At 42.6% G+C, this 27810-nt stretch overlaps 13 protein-coding genes across 13 annotated transcripts; 7 read left to right on the forward strand and 6 right to left on the reverse strand.

Moving 5' to 3' along the window:
* Positions 1 to 66: 66 nt before the first annotated feature.
* On the forward strand, positions 67 to 2323 carry VTP21DRAFT_859 (uncharacterized protein; the record flags this gene model as incomplete). Its single annotated transcript, XM_069399456.1, has 10 exons — positions 67 to 144; positions 202 to 267; positions 340 to 570; positions 638 to 739; positions 801 to 866; positions 928 to 1035; positions 1088 to 1180; positions 1246 to 1614; positions 1675 to 1954; positions 2034 to 2323. 10 exons carry the CDS (start codon positions 67 to 69, stop codon positions 2321 to 2323), a joined length of 1683 nt encoding a protein of 560 aa, XP_069251748.1.
* Positions 2324 to 2546: 223 nt separating this feature from the next.
* VTP21DRAFT_860 (uncharacterized protein) lies at positions 2547 to 3461 on the forward strand (the record flags this gene model as incomplete). Its single annotated transcript, XM_069399468.1, has 1 exon — positions 2547 to 3461. One exon carries the CDS (start codon positions 2547 to 2549, stop codon positions 3459 to 3461), a length of 915 nt encoding a protein of 304 aa, XP_069251749.1.
* Positions 3462 to 3823: 362 nt separating this feature from the next.
* Positions 3824 to 4278, reverse strand: VTP21DRAFT_861 (uncharacterized protein; the record flags this gene model as incomplete). The annotated part of the gene is made up of 4 exons (XM_069399479.1): positions 3824 to 3919; positions 3983 to 4079; positions 4163 to 4173; positions 4258 to 4278. 4 exons carry the CDS (start codon positions 4276 to 4278, stop codon positions 3824 to 3826), a joined length of 225 nt encoding a protein of 74 aa, XP_069251750.1.
* Positions 4279 to 6462: 2184 nt separating this feature from the next.
* Positions 6463 to 7238, forward strand: VTP21DRAFT_862 (uncharacterized protein; the record flags this gene model as incomplete). Its single annotated transcript, XM_069399490.1, has 3 exons — positions 6463 to 6737; positions 6838 to 7069; positions 7134 to 7238. The coding sequence occupies 3 exons, from the start codon at positions 6463 to 6465 to the stop codon at positions 7236 to 7238; spliced, it is 612 nt and encodes a 203-aa protein (XP_069251751.1).
* A 1511-nt stretch (positions 7239 to 8749) lies between these two features.
* VTP21DRAFT_863 (uncharacterized protein) lies at positions 8750 to 9352 on the forward strand (the record flags this gene model as incomplete). Its single annotated transcript, XM_069399501.1, has 3 exons — positions 8750 to 8853; positions 8957 to 9200; positions 9260 to 9352. 3 exons carry the CDS (start codon positions 8750 to 8752, stop codon positions 9350 to 9352), a joined length of 441 nt encoding a protein of 146 aa, XP_069251752.1.
* A 1461-nt stretch (positions 9353 to 10813) lies between these two features.
* Positions 10814 to 11934, reverse strand: VTP21DRAFT_864 (uncharacterized protein; the record flags this gene model as incomplete). Its single annotated transcript, XM_069399512.1, has 2 exons — positions 10814 to 11531; positions 11612 to 11934. The coding sequence occupies 2 exons, from the start codon at positions 11932 to 11934 to the stop codon at positions 10814 to 10816; spliced, it is 1041 nt and encodes a 346-aa protein (XP_069251753.1).
* Positions 11935 to 13365: 1431 nt separating this feature from the next.
* Positions 13366 to 14804, reverse strand: VTP21DRAFT_865 (uncharacterized protein; the record flags this gene model as incomplete). Its single annotated transcript, XM_069399523.1, has 6 exons — positions 13366 to 13761; positions 13828 to 13949; positions 14022 to 14318; positions 14391 to 14469; positions 14535 to 14657; positions 14733 to 14804. 6 exons carry the CDS (start codon positions 14802 to 14804, stop codon positions 13366 to 13368), a joined length of 1089 nt encoding a protein of 362 aa, XP_069251754.1.
* Positions 14805 to 15965: 1161 nt separating this feature from the next.
* On the forward strand, positions 15966 to 17004 carry VTP21DRAFT_866 (uncharacterized protein; the record flags this gene model as incomplete). Its single annotated transcript, XM_069399534.1, has 3 exons — positions 15966 to 15998; positions 16065 to 16149; positions 16211 to 17004. 3 exons carry the CDS (start codon positions 15966 to 15968, stop codon positions 17002 to 17004), a joined length of 912 nt encoding a protein of 303 aa, XP_069251755.1.
* Positions 17005 to 17274: 270 nt separating this feature from the next.
* Positions 17275 to 19234, reverse strand: VTP21DRAFT_867 (uncharacterized protein; the record flags this gene model as incomplete). The annotated part of the gene is made up of 7 exons (XM_069399545.1): positions 17275 to 17639; positions 17713 to 17985; positions 18058 to 18155; positions 18228 to 18475; positions 18551 to 18655; positions 18776 to 18844; positions 18920 to 19234. The coding sequence occupies 7 exons, from the start codon at positions 19232 to 19234 to the stop codon at positions 17275 to 17277; spliced, it is 1473 nt and encodes a 490-aa protein (XP_069251756.1).
* A 172-nt stretch (positions 19235 to 19406) lies between these two features.
* On the forward strand, positions 19407 to 20021 carry VTP21DRAFT_868 (uncharacterized protein; the record flags this gene model as incomplete). The annotated part of the gene is made up of 2 exons (XM_069399556.1): positions 19407 to 19725; positions 19807 to 20021. 2 exons carry the CDS (start codon positions 19407 to 19409, stop codon positions 20019 to 20021), a joined length of 534 nt encoding a protein of 177 aa, XP_069251757.1.
* A 1228-nt stretch (positions 20022 to 21249) lies between these two features.
* VTP21DRAFT_869 (uncharacterized protein) lies at positions 21250 to 21867 on the reverse strand (the record flags this gene model as incomplete). Its single annotated transcript, XM_069399567.1, has 2 exons — positions 21250 to 21569; positions 21681 to 21867. The coding sequence occupies 2 exons, from the start codon at positions 21865 to 21867 to the stop codon at positions 21250 to 21252; spliced, it is 507 nt and encodes a 168-aa protein (XP_069251758.1).
* A 209-nt stretch (positions 21868 to 22076) lies between these two features.
* Positions 22077 to 23525, forward strand: VTP21DRAFT_870 (uncharacterized protein; the record flags this gene model as incomplete). The annotated part of the gene is made up of 2 exons (XM_069399579.1): positions 22077 to 22335; positions 22411 to 23525. 2 exons carry the CDS (start codon positions 22077 to 22079, stop codon positions 23523 to 23525), a joined length of 1374 nt encoding a protein of 457 aa, XP_069251759.1.
* A 2418-nt stretch (positions 23526 to 25943) lies between these two features.
* Positions 25944 to 27610, reverse strand: VTP21DRAFT_871 (uncharacterized protein; the record flags this gene model as incomplete). The annotated part of the gene is made up of 8 exons (XM_069399590.1): positions 25944 to 26044; positions 26126 to 26255; positions 26343 to 26448; positions 26524 to 26706; positions 26774 to 26834; positions 26902 to 27101; positions 27163 to 27376; positions 27457 to 27610. The coding sequence occupies 8 exons, from the start codon at positions 27608 to 27610 to the stop codon at positions 25944 to 25946; spliced, it is 1149 nt and encodes a 382-aa protein (XP_069251760.1).
* Positions 27611 to 27810: the final 200 nt, after the last annotated feature.

The raw sequence follows: 27810 nt of genomic DNA on the forward strand, positions 1-27810 counted from the left end.
ATTTTTTTATTTATATAACCTCTTCCTAATCGATATAATTGTTTCAATCTTTACTGGCACCATCTGATGCAAACAAGCATTCCCCACCCACTTCGAAAGCAACTTCCACCACAAGGGCCAGTTAATATGCCCATGCAAGCAGCAGTAAGGTTTAATGCTTATTAGATTGTAATATAGAGTTCTAAATTTTCTTGATGATAGCCGAGGATTCCACCAATACAGATAGGGCCATTAATGTTAGATGAATCGATGAGAATAGATGCCAAGGTAATTGTCCACAAACATATTTGAAAACTGAATCAGCATCTACGTCAAGTACTAATTTAAAAATCATTTTAGTCATCGGGTCCAAGCTCATATCCCCTTTTAACGCGGGAGCAGTCGATCCCCAATCCAATGAATAAGCCTCCTTACTCGAGTGCCAATGTTTCAACTATCTCAAAAGATGCACGTGGCGTAAATGTATTAAACGGTGATACCCCACCTGGAGGTCCCCAGTGGGTGAATCCGCTCATGGAATTAATTGAATTGGAACAGCAATATGTCCGGGAACTTTCTCTAATCAACGAAGTACTTGTTCTCTTTTTAAACCAAATTTACGATTGCTGTGTAATACTATTCTCCAACTTCTACATAGATATCCGACCTCTCGGGTGCATACGAACAAAAGCCATTAGAGCTGGATGTGATGTTGAAGAATTTTCAAGAGATATTTAAAGTCAATAAGCAATTTTGCGAGGTATGCACCCGCTGGTTCTCTCGATTGAATGGATTCCCATTAACAAGCTCTTGATTCGTAGAATCTTGCAAGAATCGGTCCGAACCCAGTCTCTCCTCGTGAACTTGGTGACTTATTGATGCAATGGGTATTTTAAGATTATATATTAAACATGTTGGAGGAAGTCTGACTATTTTTCAAAATGTCAGGTGGATGAAATGGAATATCCATATACAAAATATTGCAAGGAGTTCTCTCGGGGTTTGGATATGATGGATCAAGTGATTAATAATTCAAAATTACAACAAAAGCTAAAGGTAGCCACCGGTGACCGGGCCTTACAAACTCTTGACTAATATTTTTTTTCAGGCAATATCATCTCAGAAATTCCATGAGGTTACCTTGGATTATCTCTTTAATTTGCCGCTGGAAAGACTCTACGAATACAAAAATCTATACAGTGTAAGAAAGAGGATTGTCTTATTTATATTATGTTTGCGGCTAATTATAGATATTCCTTCTGATAGCGGCTATATCAAAGCAGTCAACCAGGTCGTACAGATCATGATCTTCTCTTTAAAGCCAACCAACGATTGGATTCTGTACTAAGATTAGCGAACATGGCTCGAGAAAAGAGGCCGGCTAATCCCTCAGGGGGAAAATCCCCTGAGATGTATTTCCCAAACGGGAATGGACATCCTCCCCCGTCCCCGATGAGTGCCTATAGCGCGAATGAATCGACCCTCTCCTCTCCATCAAGAAGTCCAGCAGTATCGCCCTTGCCTTCGCCAATGAGAATGGATTTCCACCATGGAGAGGAAGCTGATCCTATTGTGGCTTTTGAGCGGACCATCAACTGTTCTTACGTTAGAGATCTCTTCACACTACAACCAAAAGTAATTTCTATCAATTTTTTCCGCCAAAACATACATTATCAAATGACTTTTTTTATTTAGAAATGTAAACTGCAACTCTGTCCTCCAGGAATGTCTGTACGGCGCCACATTATTATGCGCGGTGATCTCCTTGTTAATATTGATAAGAAGTTTGAACCGGCTACTGGAGCTCCTGTCAATCATCGAGGTCACGTCGTTCTGTTGAATGATCTCCTATTAATTTGTCGTCGAGCCACCGCCCCAGAGTTGAGCGAGATGGCAGGGGTGGAGCTCTTTCTTCTCTATCCTCCACTAGCCGTGCGGCATATATACTTTGCTCCAATGGATGTTTCACCTGAAGGTTTCTATATAACATTCATTATTCACGCCCATAATTGGACTGAGGCATTGACGGCTTCTTCATTATATCTCTAAAATAGATATGCGATTTGAAGTGGTCGTGATGAAAAAAGAGCGCTTCATAATGAGCGCGGCTTCCCGTGATTCTAGGAATCAATGGCTCCTAGAAGCAGAACGCTGCGGATTAATACTTGAAAGTGATGGGATGACTTCATTTCAGCGTATGCTAAATAATCGCCAAACTGGACCTACAACCGGTATTAAGAAGCCACTGATGCCTACCCAAGTTCAAGCCCAGGCTCGACAACAAACGAAACCAACATCGGGATTTAAAACAGCCCCTGAAGGATATTATGCCCCCCCCCCCTAAATCGCTACCCTTGGGGACCGGAAGACAACCAGAACTGCGGGTCGATACCAGCCATTTACCAAGGGAACTCTCAAACCCAAACAATCGCTCTCCCATCCTTCATACTGGCCGTTCTCCGCCCCAATATGGTTATCCTCTTCAAAAAACGCTAGGTCATCCCCCTCCCCCCTCATCACATACATCTCGTAGCATTTCTCCTCAACACTCACCAGGATTATCCCCAATGTTATCCCCAGGGATGCCACCGTCTTCTCCCGGAAGTGCACATTCATCTCCGCATAGTTTGCTGCCGACACCAATGTCGGCCGATTTCCTAACCGTTGATCCAGAGAGATCTATGTTGCGACAAGGGCGATCCGTCTCAATGGCCTCAGTAGCCTCAACCGCGACTGTGCGAGATATCTTGTTACGAACGGGATCTTGTGACGTGTCAAGGCGTAAAGAGGGCGAATGGGCTATTCTCCAAGAGGATTGCATTGTTGAGATTCGCTTAACTTCTGCAGACAAGGGCTGCATAGCGATTCTTCTTGAGGAGAAAGGCCACATGCTTCTGAATGCGTGGATATTGCCCACTACCCATGCAGCGCTTCGATCCCAAACCGAGTTAGAGCTGGTGTGCGGGGTGGGCGGAAAACAGGAAGAATATTTGCTACACTTTGATATTCCACAGGATGCAGAAGCAGTGTACGGAATGTTGTGGAGATTAAAAAACCACGCGGGGGCGGGTGGAGCCGGTGTCGACGACGGTCAGTTTGTGTCGCGATCTGCAAGTTTGGCCGCCGACGAGGAAGCGCATGCAAAACAAACTTTACACCCGATATTACAGGCGCGATGCAAGGTCTATCTACAGAACGAGTATGCAAGCTGGATGAATCTCGGGACGGGTAAGATGTGGCTCTCCACCCAAATGCCATCCCAGAAATTCCACGTGCGACTTGAGAATGACAAAAATAGGATGTGTCTGCTCAATGCGGTGATCGTTCCCGAATGGGTTGAGCGACTTGCGGCGCGTAGACTGACAGTTATGGTGCAAAATGCTAAAGGATTATCGACGGTGTACATGGTGCAATTCAAAGATGAGGGAACAACCAATGCCATTTTCGAGCATTTTAGACGAAAACGAAGCGGCGTGAGTTAACACCTTGTTAAATGTGACCCTTGCGTTGCTTTTATTAATTTTTTTTAATCACATACATATCTCTATATTTTTTTCTTGAGTCTTTCCCCAAACTATATATGTTGTAAAGGATTGGGAGCAAAACAGATCAGTCGACCACTTTTCTTTCTCTTTCCTAATTACTTATCTACTCTGTCTTCTATTCGTATATTTGGAATTTCTTGTATCTTATATTTTTATGAATACTATTGCTTCTTGCTACTAGCAAGAGGCTAGTCGGTTTGAGGACATCTACTTCTAGGTTCCCGAAAAAAAACAAATGTTTATCAAAACTTATTAATAATATAGAATCTTATTACAGTAAGGCAAAGCGAATGCGAGGGTTAGGCCGCGGACATGGCGGTTTCTGACGGAATCGGATCCTTTGGATGTTTGGCTTCCATATGATTCACCACGAGTTTATAGTTCGCTATAGGTGTCTAAAATAAGTATATCTCTTTGAGTTGGAATTCGATCAGGCAACCAAAATACAGCTACTTTACTTTACAAACCGGGCATTTCATTTGAAGACCAGCTTTACGAGCATCGAGCTGTGATTGACCACCTTTCTTGGACTCGGCTAGCTTGCGTGCCTTTTCTCTGTGGGTAATCGCATAGAATGAGATGGGTGAAGGAATTCTATAAACACATAATTGAAACAAAAAGATTATTTGCTCCATTACCTGGCTTGTTCCTAAAGAAAATAACCAAAGGGCAATAGGGAAAATAGAGAGATCAACATATGGAAAGTGAAAGAATTATTGAGGATATACACAACCTTTTGCTTACCACGGGTCATATTGAATTCAGTTGTAATGCCTTACTTGTTCTAGCTATCGATACCTTTAATAGTCAATAGCTCCAAATCGAAGCCACGATATATCTCGACTTTTTGACCGCCAATTTTCTCGAACAAAGAGAATCCGGCTTTACTATAAGGATGAGATAGAGGCTGATACTGAGTTGGCTTGAGAGAATATGGTGTATTAACTTCTTTTTATATATAACTTTAAGTCCGGTCTTGAATCGACTCCTTGTATCCATCATAAGGTTGTGGAGCACACTTGTTTAGCTTTTTAAGATCATTACTCTGGAGAATTTTATCCAAACTCGCACAAGTGTGCGAGTTTGGATAAAATTTCAATATAATTGCCTTTTAATTGTTGCGATATGTCCTTGGAAACCCCGAAGGATATAAACTGCGGATATCACTATCGAAAACAAGCTTTAACCCAAGGGCCAGGATCGCTAAATCGAATTTCTCTCCATTCACATATTGGTAAGTATTTTTACATCTACACTTGCTATGCTGTTATTGAGGGAAGAAAGAAGTAAAACCCGAATCATTTTATTTTGGAAAGCAGCCCAATCATGAAAATTAAACATTTATTGTAAAGATACTCCTTATAATTGCTATGAATTGAATATAAACCTTTAATCATTCATACATGTATTGCCATAGGCCGGGTTAAGCACTCCTACAGCGTTGACAGTAAGGCCACATGCATTGACTGGTATATGAATTGGGGCCTTGATATTATTGCCGCTTACAACACCTGGTGAATCCCATGCATCCCCAGCACTAACAGCACCTACTCTACCAACTCTAACAGAAACTCCTTTAGATTGCGCAGCAAAAATAGAAAACAGACCAACAAATTCTGGTGTGTATTTCATATTGCAAGAGTATATAATGACTAGATTTAGTCAAGTAGTATCGGGCTGAATAGCTGATGTTTTGAAATGATAAAAAAAAGTGAAATTTGTGTATAACTATAATGATTCGGGTAGGGTTGGCCCTAACTATACTGAATACTGGAAAAGTGCTGTATTAAATGGAGGAAAGTTGAGGTTTAGAATAGGCATATTTATATGGGATATGCACACTAGCTTTGGACGGATCGGGTATTCCTTTGCGGTTTAAGTAATAATAGAAGCATGTACATCGCTAATCATATAATTGAGAACTGCCATTGATTACAGAAATGGTTGCAGTATTGACAAATGCTATCATGAAAATTGCGACTAAGAAAAATGGATTTCATGCTTATCGAAGTAGCTTGGATATTATTGGTGTTATACTGACATTTGAAAAGAACTGATTATAAAAAATGTTTGAGAAAAATGTGGTGTCATTTATATAAGGTATACATACTAGCCGTTAAGTGTTTGGTGTGTTTTCGCTGTAACTTAATCTATTACCCCGGCGAAGGAGGCTTGCAGAACAACCAAAATGAAGAATTTATAATTCCATTTAAAGAATTATGAAAAAGCCAAACATTGTAGTGGAGCAAATGGCTAGTAGGGTGAGTAACTTTAGTGGTGAAAGCATCATATTCACCTATTTTGAAAAATTAGGCATATTATTACGAAACCTACATACTATATCATCATGCAGGAGTTGTCCCCATTGGTATCTGATTTGTCTGCCTACCTGCAATAGACCCTGTACGAAGTAATATTTGCTCTAATGGATATACATGAATGTATGAAGAGGTGGAATCATGTTCAGTGATGATTCGCTTGCTAATTTCAGAATGGCCAATCAACTTTGGGATATTCATAAGGATTCGAGTGAATTTGAGCATGCAGCTTTAATACAGCTTAGATCAACTTTGCTGATGTGTTTGCTGAAGATTTTTACCGGTGGAGCCGAATGATCGAGATCCTAGATAAAACGGCTAACAACGAAAAAGAGCTTTATGACAGAGTTGCGCGAATGCCTTCTGGGAAAATGGAAAGCCTACAGACGAGGATTGCGGCCGCTGATAGTAATAAAGAGGGAAACTAATCAAGCAAATAGGCGTATCCGTTAAAGTTTAGCAAAGGTTTGACATCACTCAGCTCCTGCAAGCACCGTCAATAGAGTCGAGCATACCCTCTCGAGTCGACCTGCCTTTCGCGGTATTGCAGCGACTTTGCAGCAATTCTATTGGCCGATGCATTGAATAGTTTAACAGCACTCCCCAATAACTCGAGCTGCATGGCCGATCATGGCTTTGTTTGGCAGCAGGCGGCATCAAAGACGGGTTGGCATGAAGTTGTCGAAATTGCAGGCATGGGCGGGGCCTCCACCCCGTATAAAGAGGAAGAGCCTTCGGCCATCGTCGAATCTTACTCAGCCGACCATTTCAATATGAAGTTTCCCCCGCTCCTTGCGGCTGCCTTGTTGGCCTCCCTCTCCACTTTTGCTGAAGGTGGCAGAATCATTCCTGTCAAATGTGATGCACGTGCGCGATACCTGGCCACGAGTAATAAGTAAGATTCCCCATTTACTCCTCCCAGTGCTAGGAACTCATGTCGGGCTCTACAGGCACTAACCAAAATTTTTTTCCTGCTTACTCTTGTTAACTTGTAGCGCAGATATAGTGCCTTACCCCCCAGTGGCTGGCCAAGATGTCACCTTCACTTTAGATGTTCATCTAGATCAAGCTGTGGACGGTGGAACTATCAAATATTTAGCTATAATTGGTCCTGTTACGATGCCTGAAGAACGCAGCCTCTGCGCTATGGTCGGTCAGCCTCCTTCTTGCCGACTTCAGAAAGGGGATCTCAGATTGACGTTTAAGCACAAGGTTCCTCTACCAGCGGTAAGGAGAGAATTTAAACGGAAAAAACTCAAATATTGATAAATGCAATTGTACTTGTAGAAAGGTAGAAATATGGAACACGAGCTACGGGCTTTCGATAACGCCAGACGTGAAATTTTTTGCTATAAAGGCAATACCAAAGTTGTTTAAGTTAAGAATCAAGCATTAACGTATGTAATGTGCACACACTTTCTGAGTTAGCTTTGCGCTTCTTCATACTATTTGTCGTTTGAAATGAATGCCAATCTTGGTTTGAATAAAATAGCTAAAAATATACTACTTAAGAGCACTACAATTGAATAATTCAATATTGAAGAACTCAATTATTGAGTTCTTCGATCAGATCGAATACAAAAATGGGATTGAGTAGCATGATCCAGCATGAAAAGGCGGAGCTTCTCTCGCCGCTCAAAGATTATTGCTACCAAAAAGGAATCTCTCCTGCTACACGGACTATTATATCTCCCGCACTTCTTTCCTATACTATAGATAACCGAGACTGCAGTTTTTCTCTTGATACCTAATTCTATCCATATTATTTTTAGTTTATGAAAAACATAAAGAAATTAACGTACTGAAATCAAAATAGCCAAGAGAAGTAGTGTTTATTCACCTTGGGCTGGGGTTTTATTGGCTCAAAGAAGGGCTAACATGACTTCACTAAAGCTTTAGAATTTCTTTCCCGCATCCAAGTACGGCAATTTTGCTTAAAGTATTTTAATACTGACCAAATGTTCTTTGTATGCAACAAGGGATGCGGTATCCGCTGAAGCTCGCCTGGGTACTCTGCTGTGACAAGGTTGGCAAGCAAAAAGATTCAAAACAGGTAAGTGAATAGTGTTGACATGGCATATATAAATGCAAAGTATTTTGTCTACAGAGGCTGGTTTATTTAGTACAACTTATATCCAATTGAATGTAAAGCTGCAACACGTAGAAGAGTATTCAGGAATAATGGCTCTAAATGATGACTCTCAGAAGGAGATAGGAATAGGTTGAATCATGTATGTTTTAATTATAGCTAATTTCTGTATGGCCTGTTGGTTTCGGGTTCACTATAAGGTTTCAAATGGATGTAAATTTTATATAGAATTCTATTTCGTATTAGCTCATATCAAGAAAATTCTTTCTGCTGTGCTCTCATGATTCCTGTCCTTGGAGTTGAATGAGAACAATCTGCACTTCTCTTATCAGTTGATTTATATGGAAGGTCTGATTAGAGTTGTGAAGGCGAGAGATGATGTCATTTACCGAAACCATGAAAGATTACACTTGAGAGTTAGAGTAGACGATGTCAATAAAGAGTGGGAAAACCGATTTCGCAAAAATGTGTATCTGGGTAGGTTGAACTACTGTGAGCATTAATTACATAATATAGCACCTATAGTTTACGAAATCCTCTGGGTATTTAGACAAACACTTGCTCTCAAGCCGATATTCGTTTCACGGTATTCCAGCCACTCTGCGAGAAGCATTATTGGCCGATCCATCGAATCAATTACCAACCTTCAACAAATGCTCAATGCGTCTGGTCGATCATGGATTTTTATTGGCATTCAGGTGCATCAACAGCAGATTGACAAGGAATTTTTCGCATGAAGTTCTCCACTCAAGCTTATAAAACAAAAAGGCTCTTATCTATAGTCAAATCCTCTCCCCTATTCTTCCAAACATATCGATATGAAGACTGCCTTAGTCTTTGTGGGGGCTTTGTTACCCATCCTCTCTATTGCAGCTGAAAAAATCCATTACGAACCATGTGGAAATAGTCAACTTCTTGGAAGGTTAATATCCTTTTTCTTTCTTATCCCAGTGCTAGAAACTCTTTTTCAATTCTCAATCCATCTTTTTATTTGCTTTCTTGCCCACTTTGGCTTAACATGATAGACAATCCATCATACAAGTTACTCCTGATCCTCCAAAAGCTGGCGAATCCATCAGTATAGTCGTCACAGTCGTTCTTGATACACTAGTGGCAGGTGGAACGAGTACTCTATCATCCTCTGTTGGTGCCCTAAGTCTCGCGGATCACTTCAATCTTTGCGAAATCGCTGCGTCGGGAGGTGATCGTTGCCCTCTCCAACCAGGTCGCCACCACTTTAAACTTGTCCACAATGTTCCTGCACTCGCGGTAAGAAGAGAATTTAAATAGGAAGTAACCAAATATTTATATTTGCAATTTTATTATAGGCAAATCAAAGGTTGGATTTCAAGTTTGATGCGAAAACTGACGACAGTCGCATGCTATTTTGCTTCAGTGGATATGCAGATGTCGTTCAGTAACATATATAATGCACTGCTCACTTTCTGCATTAGCATTATATTTTGACTTTTGAAAACGCAATATAGTGATATACAATAACTGATCTGAACTGGCGCAATATTGCCTACCCAAGCGGATTTTGTCGATCACTTTGCACTCAACCGCCACGATGATGGGGCATTCTTTTGTCTCATTTTTCGCTTATCAGTAATTCCGATTATTTGGCGAGAGGACAAATTCGAAAATTGCTTATGGTAGACCACCAAAATGGAGAGCAGACAGTGTTCTTGACATTTTCGCAAGAAATTGAAGCCGCAACTAGCGAGGTATCCCACGATTGCAATGTCCATAGAAATTCAATAATGCCAAAGTAGATGCAACTAGACTTTTGGAAGTAAGAGCAGTTGTATGTTTGCCGAAAGTTGTTGTCTATGTTTCACTTCTGTGAGATATATGATAATTTTATTTCTCGATAACTGCTTAATATGCCAATAATATTATTAATAATTTCCCATTAAAAACTTTCATTAATTTGCTGTTCAGATTACCATTGCCCTTTCAATGAATAAAGTCAATTTCAGGCAATGAGAACAGTTCTTTGGGGAAAACTTAATCTTTGATGGACAAGAGAGATAGCTTTTACTTTGCGTTCTTGATTGAATAATATATGTTGTTATTAGAGAAATATAATCAGAGGAAAGCTAAGATTACGGAAGCAAAGCTATGAAATAGAATGATAGAATGCTACGTCGATTTAAATATTGTGCATAACGCCTTTGAACACTACAGTTGTAGTCAACCCCGGAATATTGTGATGTCAGAGCCCTTTTCCATTGCAAGAAATTCACGCTCGGCTCAAATGTCTTTTAATTTCTTTGCTTAACTACACATTTTAATTTTGATAGAGAACCTGTGGTGAATAATAACGGGATCCTCCAGCATCCAGCGGAGCTTTCAATTTGTGCTTCGCAGCCTATTTTGATAAAACTGGGATCAGCGGTAGTATTACAACTACTACACATGGTGTTATTCGAATAGTTACGATTTTCGCAAATTCGACGGGGACAGTGGTGAGCGTCCCCTCAAACCGGGCCAGCCCAAGTTCCGCATAATGAAAGAGCTTACCGAAGACTCGGTAAGGAGAAAAGTTTACTAAAAAAAACCAAATACATTCATATTTAAATTTAACTTACGGTGAAGTCCGTACAGAAAACTAGATTGAAACGTTTGACAACAGCGGTGGCTGGATTTTTTGAATGAGATTCGAAATGACACGGTTTAGTAGCTTGTAGAGTACACAGCCTTTTGTTTTTAGAATAGAACGCAATCAACCAATAGAACAGGCAATTGCTAAGCAGGATAGAGGGCACATAAGCACATATAATTACACAAAAACAAACTTTCTATGCCTGCTATTGAGCCGTGGGTTTGAAAGCTGCCAGTTGATGCACATGCTTTGCCCAAGTGATTTGATTATAGAATTACTTCATTGCCAAAGCAATTTTCCCTCGCACTCCTTTCTCCGACTCTTCCTGTGCCCTCGCTCCTTCAGCTAGCGCATATGTCTGCGTCACCACTCCCTTAAATTTGTCTCCTGCCTCCTCAATAAACTGCATCATCTCCCCAAAATCCTTTACAGGAAGGGAGGAAATAAATTTATATTTTCCATCGAAAATCATTTTCAATCCGACATTGGTAACCGCTTTGGCAAGGCTCAAAACACCAAGGCGTTCAGCCCCAATATGACTGATGGGACCGACGGCTGTGACGTACCGTCCAGTCTTTTTGAGCAAAGGTTTGGCTCGGTAATAATAGTCATCGCCTCCAACCAGATCAAGGACCACATCAAACTGCTCTTCGGCAGCGAGCTCTTTCTCGAATGCTTGCTTGGTGTAATCTATGACACGGTCCGCGCCCATCTCTTTGACGTATTCTTCATTTTTCCCCGAACACACTCCCACAACGTAGGCGCCTGCTAGTTTCGCAAATTGTGTTGCAAATACTCCGACACCTCCCGAAGCACCTAAGATGAGTACACGCCTAGAGCCAGGCGGTGTGACAGAGCGGGGAAGAAGACCGAGATTGAAGAGTCCACTGAAAGCCGTAAGACCGGAAGTTCCAGCAGCTGCGGCCTCCTCAGAGGGAAGCTTCGAGGGACGTTTGGCGACACGCTCTTTAGTTGGATTGACGGCGATATACCTATCAAAAGATTTTAGCTCGATTAGTCTTCCGCCCGCGATTTTCAGCTGCAAGTGTGCAGATGTAAACATGACACCTACTCCGCGTACGTGCCCGATTCATATCCCGGTAATACCACTCCACAAACTTGGTCTCCTACACCGTATCCTTCAACGTCTTTGCCTACTTCCACTACTTCTCCAGCGAAATCATTTCCAATAATGGCAGGGAGATTTAAACGAATCATAGGAAGATTGCCCTTTCGAATCTTCCATTCCACCGGATTAATGGAGGAATGGCGAATTCGCACTAGAATTTGGTCGTTCGCGGGCCGTGGGGCTGGGACGGTGACCAGTTGAAGTACCGAAGGGTCGCCATGGGCCGTTAGCTGGAGGGCTTGCATTTGAGTAGATTCGGTCGTCATTCTGATTATAATTTCGAAGAATGGAGCTAGTTGTGTTTAGAACAATATTTCCGAGCCATTTTCCCTGGATATTTAAGTATTCGGGGAAAATTAAAGTTGCGCTATTGCCTATTCTGTACTCGTTAGGGTTTTATGTAGAAAAAAACCCTGAGTAAAAGATATTAAATTGAGTATGAAAAAATGCCTAAATTTCATATATGAACAACGGAGCCTAATACATATATTATTGGTGATTAGAGATACATTTCGAGATTAACAGAATTATATACAACAATAGATGAATCAATAGGGAAAAGAACAAAAGCGTAATACATTTCAATCAACAGTATTATCAACTATCCTACACATGAAATGATAATAGGTAATAGTAAAGATTAACAATTGCACACATCTCTGCAATTGCATCCGATGCCGCTCCCTCGACATATACATGACGATGAATGGCTCCAAAAAACGCGATGCCGATTTTTGAAATCAGGAGAGCATGGTGGCGAACTAGAAAATGAGCGCGATGTTAGAGATGCCTCAGAAGGACGCCGCTGATTTTGAATGGGAACGGGAACGGGAACAGGAGCGGTAGTCGGGTTGGGTGGCCGTTGATGGCTAGGCACAGGATTTTCCTGTTGAGACATGCGTGGAAGTTAAAAATAAGAGCAAGAGAAAAAAAAGGGGGAGGGTGGAAAGGGATTTTGTTTTGTTGCGTGTGAGAATTGTGGAATGGAAATAGAAGTCTATGGCAGAGAGGCGGTTTTAATAACCAGTCTTATTTCTTATGGAGAATTAGGTGACTTGGCGCCTTCCGAGATTTTCCAAATCATGTCTCAATTCTCCCAGTAAACCTTAGATTATGATATCACTAGCCATTTGCAGACAACAGCAGTTCTAAAATGCAAGTCACGCCGAAAAGATGAAAGCAGATCTCAAGTCAGAACTTAGTTTATCGTAGAGTCGGCTAATCTCTCTCAGGAAACTGTTCCCTTGCTCCATACGCCCATGAACATAATGCTGACACTAACTTTCTTGGCCGCATGACAGTTAATACGCATGTGCCCTGATAAACAGAGGATCTTGTCACCATATTTGTACTAGAAATTAAGATCGGTACTGCCAAGAGGGCACGGATCTTAATTTTTTTCGATCCTTCGTCCCTCTTTAAGGATCGTCAAGATGGGAATTCCATTACAAATGGAAGAAAATGATAAGGGTATGCGAGTCAAACTTTCAGAAATGACCATTTGATTTACAGTCCTAAGAGGATATGAGCGTATGTACTTTGTGTATTCTTTTAAAAATACAACTTAAACGACATTAAAGTCAAAAAGAAATTTCGTAAGTTTCCCAATCCTATCCACAATTAACGGACTGGTTTAATTGTTTGGTTACAGGGAGACAGGTTGTAGAGAATGGCCGGATCAATCTCATAGTGTCTCTTCAAGAGAACATTTTTGCATAGGCCTGCTTCTGCTTCTCCCGGCGCTGAATAATCTTTTGCTTTGTATTGGTCAGTTCCTTTTTAATGGCTACATCCGAAGGAGCCAATTCCAGGGCCTTCTCTAGGTCCTTAACGGCCTCCTCCTCTTCCTTCACGTTTACCAACGCAACGCCCCGACGGAAGTATGCTTTAGTACGGTCCGACTGTGTCAAGTAATCCGAGGGCATCTCAACTACGGCGGTGGCATCCTTGATGGCTGCACGATACTGGGACAACTTGAGGTTGCACATCGCACGGTTAAGGTAACATGGGATCTTAACCGCGTAGTAAGAGCGCTTCAGCTCCTCGGTGTCCTCTTCATCAAACGCTGGCTTTTCGTTGAGATAGCGAATCGCCTAGAGAATCATTGTTGTAGATCTATTAAAAGAGCCCATAATAAACCTTCTTTATTATGCTATTACCTTTTGGTATTTATCCGATGCCTTCTTGTGTTCTCCCTTCTTGAAGTATTCATTGCCCAATGTCTTGAGCTCCTGGGCAATTCGAACAAGATTCTCATCTTCTTTCGAACCCTCATAATCCTCTAAAAACGTTCATATTAAGATATATCAAGTTTATTGAACAGCATGTAGCAGTGACTAGCATATTAGCTTACCAGGCCAATCCTCGTACGTGTCGCCGTCTTCTTCCACATCTAGGGGTCCGCCCTCACCTTCGCCGCAGTCTACGATGATGACTGGTTTCACCGGGCAATCGTTTGATCCTTTTTCAGTGTTCTCGATGGCCCTGACCACTGACTTGCCCTTGATGACTTTTCCAAACACGACGTGTTTACCGTCAAGGTGCGGAGTTTGGGTAGTGGTAATGAAAAACTGGGATCCATTCGTGCCGGGACCTGCATTAGCCATAGAGAGGAGGAAGGGCTTATCGTGCTTGAGTTCAAAATTTTCGTCTATTTGACAACCATGGAAAGTAAATTAGTCTCGGAGCCAGTTCAGTGACAGAAAACAACAAGATAGTATACCTTCGAATTTCTCCCCGTAGATGCTTTCACCGCCCGTTCCATTGCCCATTGTAAAATCTCCGCCTTGACACATGAAGTTCTATGGATGTCCAATGTCATCGGTATATCCAGGATATTTCACTCAGAAAAGAGTTATTAACTTACCTTGATTACACGATGGAAACTCGACCCTTTATAGTGAAGTGGCTTTCCGGCCTTTCCTACTCCCTTCTCACCGGTACAGAGAGCCCGGAAGTTTTCTGCAGTTTTTGGTACGACATCTTTGAACTAATAATTCATGCCCATTAATACAAAGTGGATATTATTATATTGAAGTTATAAAAAGTAGTGTTGCGTATTTACCAGCTCAAAGACGATGCGACCTTGTCGCTCGCCTCCGATTTCAATGTCGAAAAAGCAGTGAGGATTAGCCATTGGGTAGCTGCTGGGAGATTTTCGGGAAATGAACGTATCGAAAGAGAAATGGCTCCAAAGTGGACGCGACCTTTATATTTTATTTTATTGTTCTTCGGATTTCTAAACAGTCACAAATGAAGCCTCACTTGTCGAGAATTAAACAAGTATATCAGAGACATTAAAATTTAAGCTTTGAGAAAGTGATGGAAAAATGGAAGGCGAAGTCTGACCCTATATCTTATCAGTACTTATAGAATGGAGAAACAATATACACATGTCTCAATATCGCACGCAAATTAAAAACTTTCCTCGATTGTAACGATATGCGTACATACGAACATCATTATATCCACTGTATAACAGATTATTATGGTTTGTCTTCTCGACCTTTCAATTTCGCTGCCACTACCAGTGGGCTACAAGTATTCCACATAGTCTATTTATATATTCTTGCTCTACCTAATCTTTGAATATTCCCAAAATGCTCACCCTATTTGGCATATCGATTGTGTTGACATCTTCAAAGGTGAAGATCAATTTTGAAATACCAATGTTGCAGCTAACAAACTCTTTTGATCAAGAAGAAACTACGAAAGGATAGCTTCGATCTTATTCTTTATTCATTTAAAAGGCTTGGTAGAAAAGTTCCAATATCAAAATAGAAAATTTCAGGTCTTTCTACCATTTAAAAGATATTTATTTAGTCAATAAATGGGTGCTCAAGGAATATCATCTAGTTTGGATTAAATACAGTTACAATTGACATATACAACTGGTTCAAAATAAAAAAATAATCATGGTAGGCATTCTCCTGGCACCTCTGAGATGTTGGAGATACCTCCACGCCAGCCTCATTCATTTTTCTCTATAGAACTATATATAAGTATATGGTGGTGATAGAATATATGTAACAATCTCATTCAACCGTCAATTTTACAGCTTAGCATTTCCAATAACTTGAAGAAGAATAGGGTCTTGGGAAAGATATCCCATTATAAAGTAATTTTGACCTTGTGTAGTGGTGGCAAAATACCGAGAGCCAACGTCACAAGGTTAGTCAACAGAAATTCGGTTGGGCAGTCACGACGTATTCCTGTGCATTTTCAAATGTCATTTTGAGAAGTATTGCTTAGGAATTAAAGCATTGATAGGTTTGTTCTTGGTGGTGAGAAGTTGGAAATGCCACGATCATTAACGGGACATCCCGATCTGGTTTGTACACCAACAAGCTTTTGTTTTACCGCAATTTTGAATTTCCATTACTAATTGCTTACTTAGGATCAAGGTATCGCAGGTTTCGGGGCGGGTGCAATATCCACCATTTTACTACATCCACTGGATCTAATTAAAACCCGGTTTCAAGGTAATTTACACATAGGCATCTGCTGGCAATCTGTGTTCCTAAACCAAGATTGATACATTAGTGGAAGAATCTCGCCGTGGAGTCAAGAGAGCAAAAATTGGTGGAACTTTTCGTGCATTTCGTTCCATTCTGAAAGAGGAGGGATTCCAGAAAGGGCTATATCGAGGACTCTCTCCCAACTTCGCGGGTGCTACGACGAGCTGGGGGCTCTATTTCCTATTTTACAGTAGCATCAAGCGTCGAATGCGTTCCTCTGACAGTGAAAAATTGAATGCGGGGCAACACCTTCTTGCCGCCGCTGGGGCCGGTATCGTCACCCAATTTTGTACGAACCCAATCTGGGTCGTCAAAACACGCATGTGCGCAACCGCCCAGAAGGAGACCGGGGCGTACCGGGGCCTATTGGACGGATTGTATCAAATAGCGCGCTATGAAGGAATCCGCGGTCTGTACAAGGGCATGGTTCCAGCGATATTTGGAACATCTCATGGAGCGATCCAGTTCATGGCTTATGAGGAAATGAAAAAATGGCGCGCCAGCCTTCGTCCCCATAAAGACCCACAACTCGATAACACCGAATATCTGGCCATGGCTGCATCCTCCAAAATGTTCGCCATTATTGTCACCTACCCCTATCAGGTTATCCGGGCACGCCTCCAGTTCCAACGGCTGGAGCGAAAATACGAGGGCATTGGTGATCTGATCCGCAAAATGTATCGCATCGAGGGGACGGGATCGTTCTATCGCGGTTTAGCCCCCAATCTACTGAGGACCCTCCCGGGAACGTGTGTTACTTTTTTAGCCTACGAGAATTTATTGAGAATATTCCGTGCGTGGGGAACGGTAGAGATTTAAAAATGATTATCATTTTGGATTTTATTTAGACTATATATGTTTTTTTATCTGCTTTGTTCTATTTCTTTTGCTCTGTAATCTCTTTTGCATTAATACCCCATAGATAAAAAAATCTATAGAGCTGTGTTCATGCGCAACTATTTATATATGTATTTAAACGGGAAATATAGGGAAAAGTAGTCAAGAGAAATAAAAATTAAAACAAAATGTACAAGAGGACCATGAAAAAAAAAGTTCTCGAAAATCTAAAAAAGGGCCGCACGTACCGTGCTACATATGCTTTCCGACTTGACTTGGTAAGAAGAAGGCATTCCTCCCTTCACCGTCTCCATCCCTTGCCCCAGATGACCCCACCGAGGCCACATCATCTCCTCCACCCGGTCCTGCCTTCCCGCTCGTGAATTTCTCCACAGTGTCCCCGGGTCGATTTCGTGTCCAAAATCGGGTCGTGCAATCACTAGACCCTGACACGAGAATATGTCCCAGTGGATGCCAATCTAGTGCCCACACGTTGTTCTCGTGCGCATTCTCTTGACAGCCCACATTCGTTTCCTCCCCTACCAGCCAAAATGTGAGGGAACCCTCGGAACCGCCGGTGGCAAGCAAGCGCTCATGCACTGGGTGCCACGCCAAGGCTAAAAGTGGAGCATATTAAAAGGTTAACTTTTCAAATGTTTATGCGTTGCAATCACCTAAACAGATAATTACAAGTTATGTCCCGTTTATGTCCTTTAAATGTGAACATTTCGCGCATCATCCTGATATCGTATATTTTAATTTGCTGATCCCTACCCCCCGTAGCTAACCAATTCCCGTTCTTATTCCACTCCAAACCTTGGATGGTGTTCTTGTGGCCGTGTAATGTCGTGAGCGTTTTCCCTGTTTTTGGATCCCACAGCTTGACGAGATTGTCTTTACTCCCTGATGCCAGAAGCCCCTTGTAGGGGTGCCAGTCTACACATTTTACGTCCCAGCCGTGACCTTGGATGGTGGAAAGGTTAGTTACTGGCCAGCATCGTGAGTAAACCTTAGCAAAAGCAAACGCCATTTTACCTGTCAAGGTCCTTTCCTCAATGCCTTCGTTGAAATTCCAAATTTTAATGGTTCCATCATCAGAACAAGATGCAAACCGCGCATCCGAAGGTGAGAATCTGTCATCGATCCCCCCAAATCATGTCAAGGTTAGTTCTAGTCGCAATTACTTTAATCAAAAACCAACTCACGTAATATCCCGCACAGGTTCGCGATGCCCCTGGATTACTTTTAGATTGTTCATGTTCGATTGCCAGTATTTAATGAAGCCACCGTGGTCTCCGGTCACCATCCACGTGTCATTGTGGCTCCAGCGCATTGCGCGCACTGCTGAGTCGTGAGCCTGCAGGATAGTTTCAAAATTGAATGTGAGGCCGTTCCAGAGTGTAAATTCGCCGCTGAAGGAGCCTGTCACGAGACGACGACCTTCGGGTGTCCACTATCAAGGATAAGTGTAAAGAAAATATTTCTAAGCATTGAAAGGGCGATATATAACCCCAGAACCGAAACTTACTCGTGCCACATTGACTGCAAAACGCTGCTTGTTAGTTGAAGTATGCACCCATTTGGTTGTGATGGCATTCATAGGGTTATCGAGGTAAGCGCAAGGAGATAATAACTAGAGAAATATATGTAATTCATTATTAATAAAATGCAAGCAAAGCATCAACCTCCATAAGTTCAATGGAGAGGAAAAAGGGCAAAAGAAAATTGAAACAAGAAAAAATAAAATACTCACATCAATAACATATGCAGGATCGGGTCTTAGCCGCTTTCGATCTCTGTGATCTCTTGTAAAAACCATATCCTAGTAGCATTAAACATCATAGCCATGGTTCTTTTACTTTTCTTTCATGGAGAAGTGTGAAAATGCAATCTTTACCTGCAAATATCGTCCCACGCTGCTCGCATAATTAACAGTTCTTCGCTCTACTCTCTTTCTCATCTGTTTTCCATCATAGTTTTGTGTTTTCATACCACCACCTTGCGACTGCATCTGCATTTGCATTTGGAGTAGTACATCAGGGGGGATCTGTGGAATATCTTGTTGCTGCTGTTGCTGTTGTTGTTGCGGGTGTGAGTGTTGTTGCTGGTGCGATTGATAGGGCCGTTTCTGTCGCCGCTGGTTATTTTGAGGTAAAGAATAAGAGTCGTAGCCCGATGGAGTCGGGTGCTGGGATGCCTGATACTGGTACATGATGGTTTGGGATTAATTAATATTCAGGATCACGATTCCCTAGCTAAGTTAGGATTTCTTTAAAAGAGGTGGTAATGAGGCGCAGCACTATAAGTTTAAACTCTTACCTCCCAACTCACGGGCTGCCAAATAATTCTATTCTCGATTACTGTTGGAAACAGGTCGCATAATCATGGGGACAACCGATCCTACCCTCTCGACCCCTTTAATCTTTTCCGATTCTCCTTCTCCCTCCTCCATCCCGTCTCGGCCTATTCTCTCGCGAATCGCGAGTCCAAATCAGCGACCAGAAACCTATGGATCCCGAACGATGACTCTGCATCCGGAAGAGCTGGAAGAAAATGGTCAAGGTAGCGAAGAGGGAACTCCGCAACCTCCTGAGGAAGTAGGCACACTCCGTCTAAGTGGCGCCCCTGCCAATTCAGGGCGGAAAGTAAAATGGAGTGAAGATGTGGTTGACAACGAACATTTGGGCAAAAAAAAGTCAAAGAGTATGTAGAGTTCCATTAGCTTCTTTTTCGGCGCCATGATTATGCTGGCTCTTATCACTAATCACATGGGTTGTCGGATAGTATGCTGTATCTACCGACGTCCTCATGCGTTTGATGAATCTTCTGAAGACGAGAGCTCGGGATCAGATTCCGATCATGATTGTGACGGCCACGGCCACGGCCACCATCACAATCATAAACGTACACCGCGCTCTAGCAGCCCTAACGCGTACGAGCGGCAGCCCCGATACAGTAAAGACAAGAAAGGCAAAACTCCAGCAAATCAGAACACATAGGCAACATCGTTCCGTTTTTCCCCTCAATGGTTGTCTCCATACCTTTGTATTTTATTCTACTGTTACTGCATTTCTTTTCTCTGCTTTTGCTGCCCTTCTTTTTTGTTTACTTGTGTAGAAACTAAACTCATATTTAATAGATATCTCGGTTTCCTTTTTTTTTCAATACAACATCTTGGAATATCACTTATCTTCGATTCTGCCCCAAGTCTAAGTCTCGAGAAATTCATTTATTCCCGACCTTTTTTACGAAGTGTTTCCTGAGTTGTTAGTGAGATAGAAAAGACTTTCACATCCTAGTCAACGCTCCTGGCGTAACCTGCTGTGGTTGGCCAGTGTGTAGGGGATAATTAAGATTTTGAAATCTAGCACGAATTTAGATGGGGTGCTTACTAGATAGAAGAATGTACTTGATTTCCTTGTATTTTCAATACTAAACGCTCCGAAAAGAGTAAGAGGGCTGAAAAAAGGACTCACTACCCATATCCTGGATGACAGCATAGATCTATGATCCAGTTTGACCGCTGAGGAAGCTAAATGTCTGATTGCTCACCGTTGAAGAGTATTCAAGTCAGTATCGAATGGACTAAGCATTATGTTTTTTATAGTTATCGTTTCTCATGGATATACTGCAGCCATTGGTTTGCATATCCGGCCTCCTCGATTCAGTTTTCGACTGCCAGGCGCTCAGATATTGTCTGGAAATCGAGTTTGCCAACTCTTGATACCTGGAACAAATGATGCCATATAAACGATTTTGGCATAGTGCCTCGTTGGCATTTTGAGAATCCATCACTTCATATCCAAACATGAAGGCTTTGACCAAAATTTGAAAACCATATTAACAGATTGCTCTTACAAGTTCCTAGGGGCTTTTTTTTTACATTTGTTTGACTATGATTTTGATTGACTCAATTGTCAGGATCTGAATTTAGGAAAGACGGGTCTCTCTTGTCTCCAATGTTGGAGAGCACGACTCTCCCTTCATCCATTCTTTTTGTTCAATGTCGAATATTACTATATTCATGAATTAGAGTGATATAATATGCATTAACTAATTTATCTTTTGTACTCTGCGGGTGATCACCCGTGTCTTCATAGCTGTTCAGTACTCTGCACTTTCCTAACAGGCCCTTTGCAAAGTGCTGCTCGTAGCTTCTCGACCTGTACAGAATAAACTTGTGGAAAATATTTGATAGGGGACGCGTAGATAAATCGCAATCTTGGTTCATGATAGTATCGAATGCCAAGGTAAGCAGCTCAACCCCTCTACGCGAACTTGGAATGGTTCCTGTCTTGAGGTTTTAGGCTTCAGCTGGAGTGCAAGTCGAGTTTCAGGGCGTAATATGGCCTTGAGCAAGCATGCATTCGGATGAAACCACGTAAAGCCCCGGCTTCTTCGGCATATTATCGCCGGATGCATCTGCAAATGGGAGAGCGGGCAGTGTCCAAAAGCTTTTGACATAAGCATTGCTTCTGCATCGAACCGGCCTGCGAGACCTCGCCACAAAACCAGTGGAGATGCGGCCCAGTGTTGGTGCCCTGGCGCTCAAAAGGGCGATTCGGCCTTAGCCGGACGATTCAGCGGCTAGCAGGGCCAATTTGTCCCTTAGCTGGGTGGTGATACAGTGTCGACTGGCAGAGGTGTGCATTGCACACCTCGTGAGCCTAAGCCGAATTGGCGCGATTTTCCACGACGGTTAAAGAAGGAAGTTATTGACTGGCCCTGGTGTTGGCCAAGTGTTGGCCCGTTGGCTTTTAAGGAAAGAAACACCGCCCCACTACGACTCCACAAAAGTGATCTTCGCAATAAAACTGGAAAATGGCTCCAAGCCACGCGTTTCATGATTGGAACCTTAAAACGCTCTAAGCTGACTTTTTTCACTCTTACTGAATTTAAAGTAATGCGTGCCTCTTTAATTTAATACTGAGAACATTACATCCCGGGTTCCCTCCCACCCCCCTACTGCCACCCCCTCTAATACCTTTTTTTTTTCCTCTTTCTCTCCTACAAAGCACATTTTACTTGCCCTTCTTTTCCCCATTTTTCCCCCCATGCCTGGTCTTATTTCTCATATATCCACTTTAGTTTCACTCCGACGCTCCGGCTCTACCTCTGCCTCCATCATCACGAAAACTTCTGACCTCTCCGCCCCCAAATCCTGGCGAAGATGGCGCTCTGTACACGAGAAACGCAGAAAGCGTACCTCTTTCCTAAACCGATGTCAGAAGATTCTTGATGGCATGGGGCGTAGGTCGGAGGAGAGGTTCGACGAAGGGTATGATCAGCAAACCGTAGGCACCCGACGAATAGGTAACCAGAGGATATCTCCGAGATTCTGATTGGCATCCTCGCTCACCGCAGCCAATTGTGCTTTTCCCTTCTCAGACTTCTTAGGAAGCCTACCCTATGAACTTATCTTACATATTCAGAGCTTCATGGATGCCAAATCGGTGGCTCGCGCGTCGCTTGTCTCGAAGGAATGGAATCGCATGATGAATGATCCCAATCTATGGCGTACGTTCTATCTTGTCGAGTATCATCACTATGCTGTTCCGTTCCCCCTCAGCCCCTCCCACTGGAAGCAAATATATATTCTGCGGACAAGACTCGAGGCTCGGTGGCGCAAGGGCGACTGCACCACCCGCAGTGTGCTCGCCCACGGCGACAGCATCTACTGCTTGCAATATGATGACCAGAAAATTGTCACGGGGTCCCGCGATCGTACCATCAAGATCTGGGACTCGAATACCCTCAAGCTTTCGCGTACCCTCGAGGGAGCCCACACGGGGAGCATTCTATGTTTGCAGTATGACGATGAGCTGATGATATCCGGATCCAGCGATTCCACGTGTGTCCTGTGGTCGATGAAGACTCTGAAGCCGCTTCAGCGCCTCACCGGCCACACCGGCGGCGTCCTCGATCTCTGCATGAATGAAAGGTGGATTGCCACGAGCTCGAAAGACGGCACAGTGCGCGTGTGGGACCGGGTGGAGAAGGTGTGCCTTAGGGTGTTGAGGGGCCATTCACGCCCCGTCAATGCGGTGCGAATGCATGGAAATCGAATTGTGTCGGCCTCAGGCGATGGCATCGCCAAACTCTGGTGCTTGGAGTCTGGGAAGACCCTCGCCACCTTCCGTGGGCACTCGCGGGGACTCGCTTGCGTGCTATTCGATGGGCAGCGCATCATCACCGGCGGCAACGATCGATGTGTGAAGATATGGTCGGTGGATGGAAGCTGTCTGTTGACCCTCGAGGGACACACCGATCTCGTCCGCTCAATGCATCTCTACGGGCGCTATCTGGTGACGGGCTCCTACGACCAGACCATCCGAGTGTGGGATTTGGAGTGGGGCATGTGCGTGCTGTGCTTTGAAGACATTCATACTAGCTGGGTGTTTGACGTGAAATGCGATGCTCGCCGGATCATCAGCGCCAGCCAAGATCGCAAGCTTATCATGCTTGACTTTGGGCATGGGATCGAAGCCTCTCCATTGGTCTGAGGAACAGTTTATGTGAGGCGATTTCATTGTTATCTTCACGATCTTTTATTAACCTACTTTTACCACGATAAGAAACCTATTTATGTAATTTATATGTTGAAACAATATTGCTTGCTTTGATCACTGTGTTGCATTTTTTTTTTTTGCTATGATTAATGTAATTTGTCTCTTGATATCACCAACTAGTCGTCACCAACGCGAAAACTCCTGACTTCTCAGCTCCCATATCATGGTGAAGACTGCATTTGTACACGAGAAAACGCATAAATTATACCTCTTTCCTAAATCCAATATAAAAGATGATTGATGTCGACAACATCGTTAACTCACTAAATGGTGGGCATAAATAGACGCAATAAAATAAGTGCAAAAGAAATTTATTGAGTTATGGATTAGAGTATTCCTAAAGTCAGTTCTTTAACGTTAATCGTAAGTATATTCCATCCAAGATTTCAATACTGCACTTTCAGGGGAGCAATTGTACGGTACAATCGTAAATAATTGCCATTCGTAATACCAAAAAACCAAATCTCACGCAAGCACTTTTCCATAGTTAATACTTTTCAAATAAGCCTCCAGTTCCACCCATTCGATTCCCAGCTCTTTTCTCGATTCAGCGAGGTCGGATAGCTCTTCTCCACTCAGAGTACTATTGAAAAACTCAAATACTTCAAGATTTACGGGAAGGTCATCGGGGTTAACATCTTCGGGTGGAAGAAAGTGGTAAACGTGCTCAATGCCGGAAACTAGAGAAATAGTGTGAACTCGACATGAACATAAAAAAGACCTTTTAGAAGCTAAATGGACACATATCTTTGGTTGCTATCTCGGCAAATTCGGGAAAAGTGTAGCTTTTAGCGGTTAGATGCAGATGCTTGCCAATAAATTTTTCCCTGTTGGAGAGAATGGCAACCACAGCTTTCTGTAAAAGTTCATCGGCAATTATCGGGATAAGTCTATGTGAATAGTTGTAGAACGAAGGGGTTGATTGCTTACCCCAGTGACGATACTGGCTGCTAGCATTCCCACTTTATGTTCAGGTTTGATAAAGTGTTTGATATATACCTTGTCACCTTTTTCAGCGGTCGAAATGCTCTTATTTTGGTAACTAAACCCGTGTATAATGGTTTCATAATAAAACCCGAGATTGACAAAGGTGGCTGGGAGACCGATCTCTTTTACGTACTCCTCTTCACGCGCCTTGTCATCAAACTGCTCTACTTTGGCTTTTCCCCCAGACGCTTTCTCTATACTCATCAATGTGCTCCAAATGAAATGTTGAACACAATTGGCAAGGGCAGCGTCCGCCATACTTTTTCCTTGGCGGAACTCCTCTCCTGGTTTCCTATTATTAGGGCCATAGGGATTTGTAACTGCATAGACAGCATACGCTCCTGTAAAGCAACGCTTCATGTCATCTTCGCTCGATAAATTTCCTTTAACCACTTCGGCTCCTAGCGCAGCCAGCAATCTGGCTTTTTCGGAATCGGGGTTACGAGTGATAGCCCGCACGTGATACTTCCCTGATTGCAGGAGAGCTTTTGCTACAGAACCGCCTAATAATTATAATAATATCATTTGAATAGAGTTCACATTAAGTTGAAGTAGTTTTCTCAATAAGAGAGTTACCCTGAGCACCTGTAGCAAATAACTCCGATATTACCAAAGCGGATAGTGTTCCCACACTGGGGCCTATGAATTAGAGAGAATGCCAAAAGGTAGTTTATAGCAAGAGAATATCCTTCTTGTTCTGTTCCCTTAATATTGCCACCGGGGTGGATTAAAATGTAAAGTTCAGATGTAAAGCTCAAATGTAAAGTTCGGTGAAGGTCGAGAAATCTGACAGGGTTAATAAACACTAATATATTATCGCAGCTTATACTCTATTAATCCCAGTTTAATGTTTTTTATTATTACAGTATTTAATTATCCCAAGTCAACTAGCAATGCTATTTGAGCAATGTCGCATAAGTATGTGCCGTAATAGCAAACTCATTTTGTTCTTCATAACCCATTGAATTCTTAAGGGCCTCAGGTGAGGAACTATCAGGTGAAATCAAGAGAAGGCTAAGGTTTCTGAGTGTTTAGAGAACTGGTACACGCTATAATGCCTATATTAATTCTTGACTTTGCGATATACAATGCCAATGGTTTGTAATGCTCCCCACAAGATATGCATCGGGGATGATTGCTTGATTTGGTTACTTTAATTGCTTTTGAAATATATGTAGTATCGATACGCCTTATTCATATGCTTTTATCGAGCAGGAGGAGAAAAATATTTATAAAAAAAGGATGAAAAGGTCTTCTATAGACAACCTTTGATAGTTAAAAGACAACAAAAACCCCTACAAAAGAAAATAGGATCCGTTTCAAGCAAAATAAATACCGCACACCTATAATACAATAAATATGAGTCTATTGGGCTTTAAGGCGGAAGGCGTCCACACATATGGTGATGACTCCGATGACGATTTCAAAAAAAATCAGGATGATGACAATCCATTCCAATTGTTCGCCTATCCAAATGTACAGAGGGGTTTTCGGGTAAGACTCTGCTATAAGTCACGGACCAGCCAAAGTAGAACCGATTTGCTTACCGTGGGTACTCGTCAAATGTTCCTTTAACATATCCAATAGGTCAGAAATGACCGCCATGCGCTGATTCAGCAACTCGACTCGCTGCGAAATTTCCAGATATTTGCGGGTGGATTGGTATAGAGGCTCGAGCTTGAAAATAGAGAGGAAAAAAAACAAGTCAGGTCCATCCTAGGTGGTTTCCTGCATAAACCACACGGATTGCTATGAAATAATTACCTGTGGTTCAGACCAAAAAATTTCAGGCGTGTCCAACACATTTGACACAAGATTGATGTTGATGCGCATAATAAATAATCGACCTATCATTTTTGTGATTCCAGTCCTAGGACAAGGTAGGAGCGGTTAGAGCAGCGATGGAGGGAAGAGAACGACAATGCTAAGAGCAAATTCGACTTACCTAGAAAGGTGCACTTTTCCGCTTTGAGCCATGGTCTGTGGAATATGCTTGGTGCTTTCTATTGTGTCGTCAACGAGTCCTTCGAAAAGGGTTAATTTTGTAGACTGCGCAATACCATGGGCAATGGCTAGTTTAACCATGTAGTTTCCAGGGTGACGCAAGGTTATGATATCGTTATATATTCTGTTCGGAAAAAAAGAGGATTTAATAGTGAAGCGAAACGACCATGGTGGGAGTCAACGTGTCCTACTTTGGCTGTGCAGATGCATCGTAGCAATACAATAACTCTTCGGTCTCCACGTCCTTGGCATCTTTTTTTTTTCCAATTAGAAAACTCTCTTCCATTTTTCAATGAGCAAATAGTCAAGGAAGTAATACCTAGTTTTTCCTCTTCGAATTTCGAGAGTTCGGACAGGAGTTGTCGCTCTTGCTGCACAGTCATACCCCAAAACACAACGACTCCATAGTCAAAAAAGAAGATTTGAGAGTCGGGTTCATATTTACCATTCGGGGCGTCCTCCTCTATGCGGATGAGGTCCTGTGCAGTGTGGAAGTTGAATGAAAAGGGGGTGAAGATGCTAGAGAAAGTGGAATTCAATGTCAGTCTCTCGCCAACTTTGGTTGAAGAAGATCACTTACACCTCATCGAAACGCTTTGGCGAAGTTGCATTGGTGGATTTGAGCGATTGGAGATATGCCATCAGCTCCTTCATTTTGTAGGAACTTGCGGTGCAGTAGGCAGTTACCCGTGGCAGCAAATCCACGGGCCGAGGCTGAGAATCTTCAAAGGGTGCACCCTCAACTCCATCTTCTAGGGGAAAGAGGGCTAATTTCTGACTGGTTTTCGTTGTTCCTATCCATTTAATGATAAAAATGTAAGCATTGAATTCCGATTCGCCTGAAGAGAAAGACAGAGAAGGAGGAGGGGATTACGATTTGGCTGCTTGGGCTTGTTACGGGTGTTCGCGGCCGCGTTGGCGTTCGAGGACTGGAATGAGACGGTGAGAGCTGGCTTCGACTGTTCCTCGGCGGACGCATTGCGCCGTTTGTTCGGAGACGATTTTTTTGGCCAGTTTGTGGTATTCATGCTGGATTCGACAACAAAGGGCCGATATGCGTGAAGGGATCAGGAGTGAGAATCTTTAAAGAAAAAAAAGAATATGCAACGAAATTTAGCTGTCAAATTCGATGAACTCTGTTTCCGAGCCACCTTCAAAATCAGTAACCCAATGCATGTATGGTAAAACGGAATAGCAATAATCGGAACATCAATGTCGCTTACTACTT

Source organism: Calcarisporiella thermophila, assembly GCF_041956535.1.
Source record: "Calcarisporiella thermophila strain CBS 279.70 unplaced genomic scaffold VTP21scaffold_10, whole genome shotgun sequence".
NCBI classification, from domain to species: Eukaryota; Fungi; Calcarisporiellomycota; class Calcarisporiellomycetes; order Calcarisporiellales; family Calcarisporiellaceae; genus Calcarisporiella; species Calcarisporiella thermophila.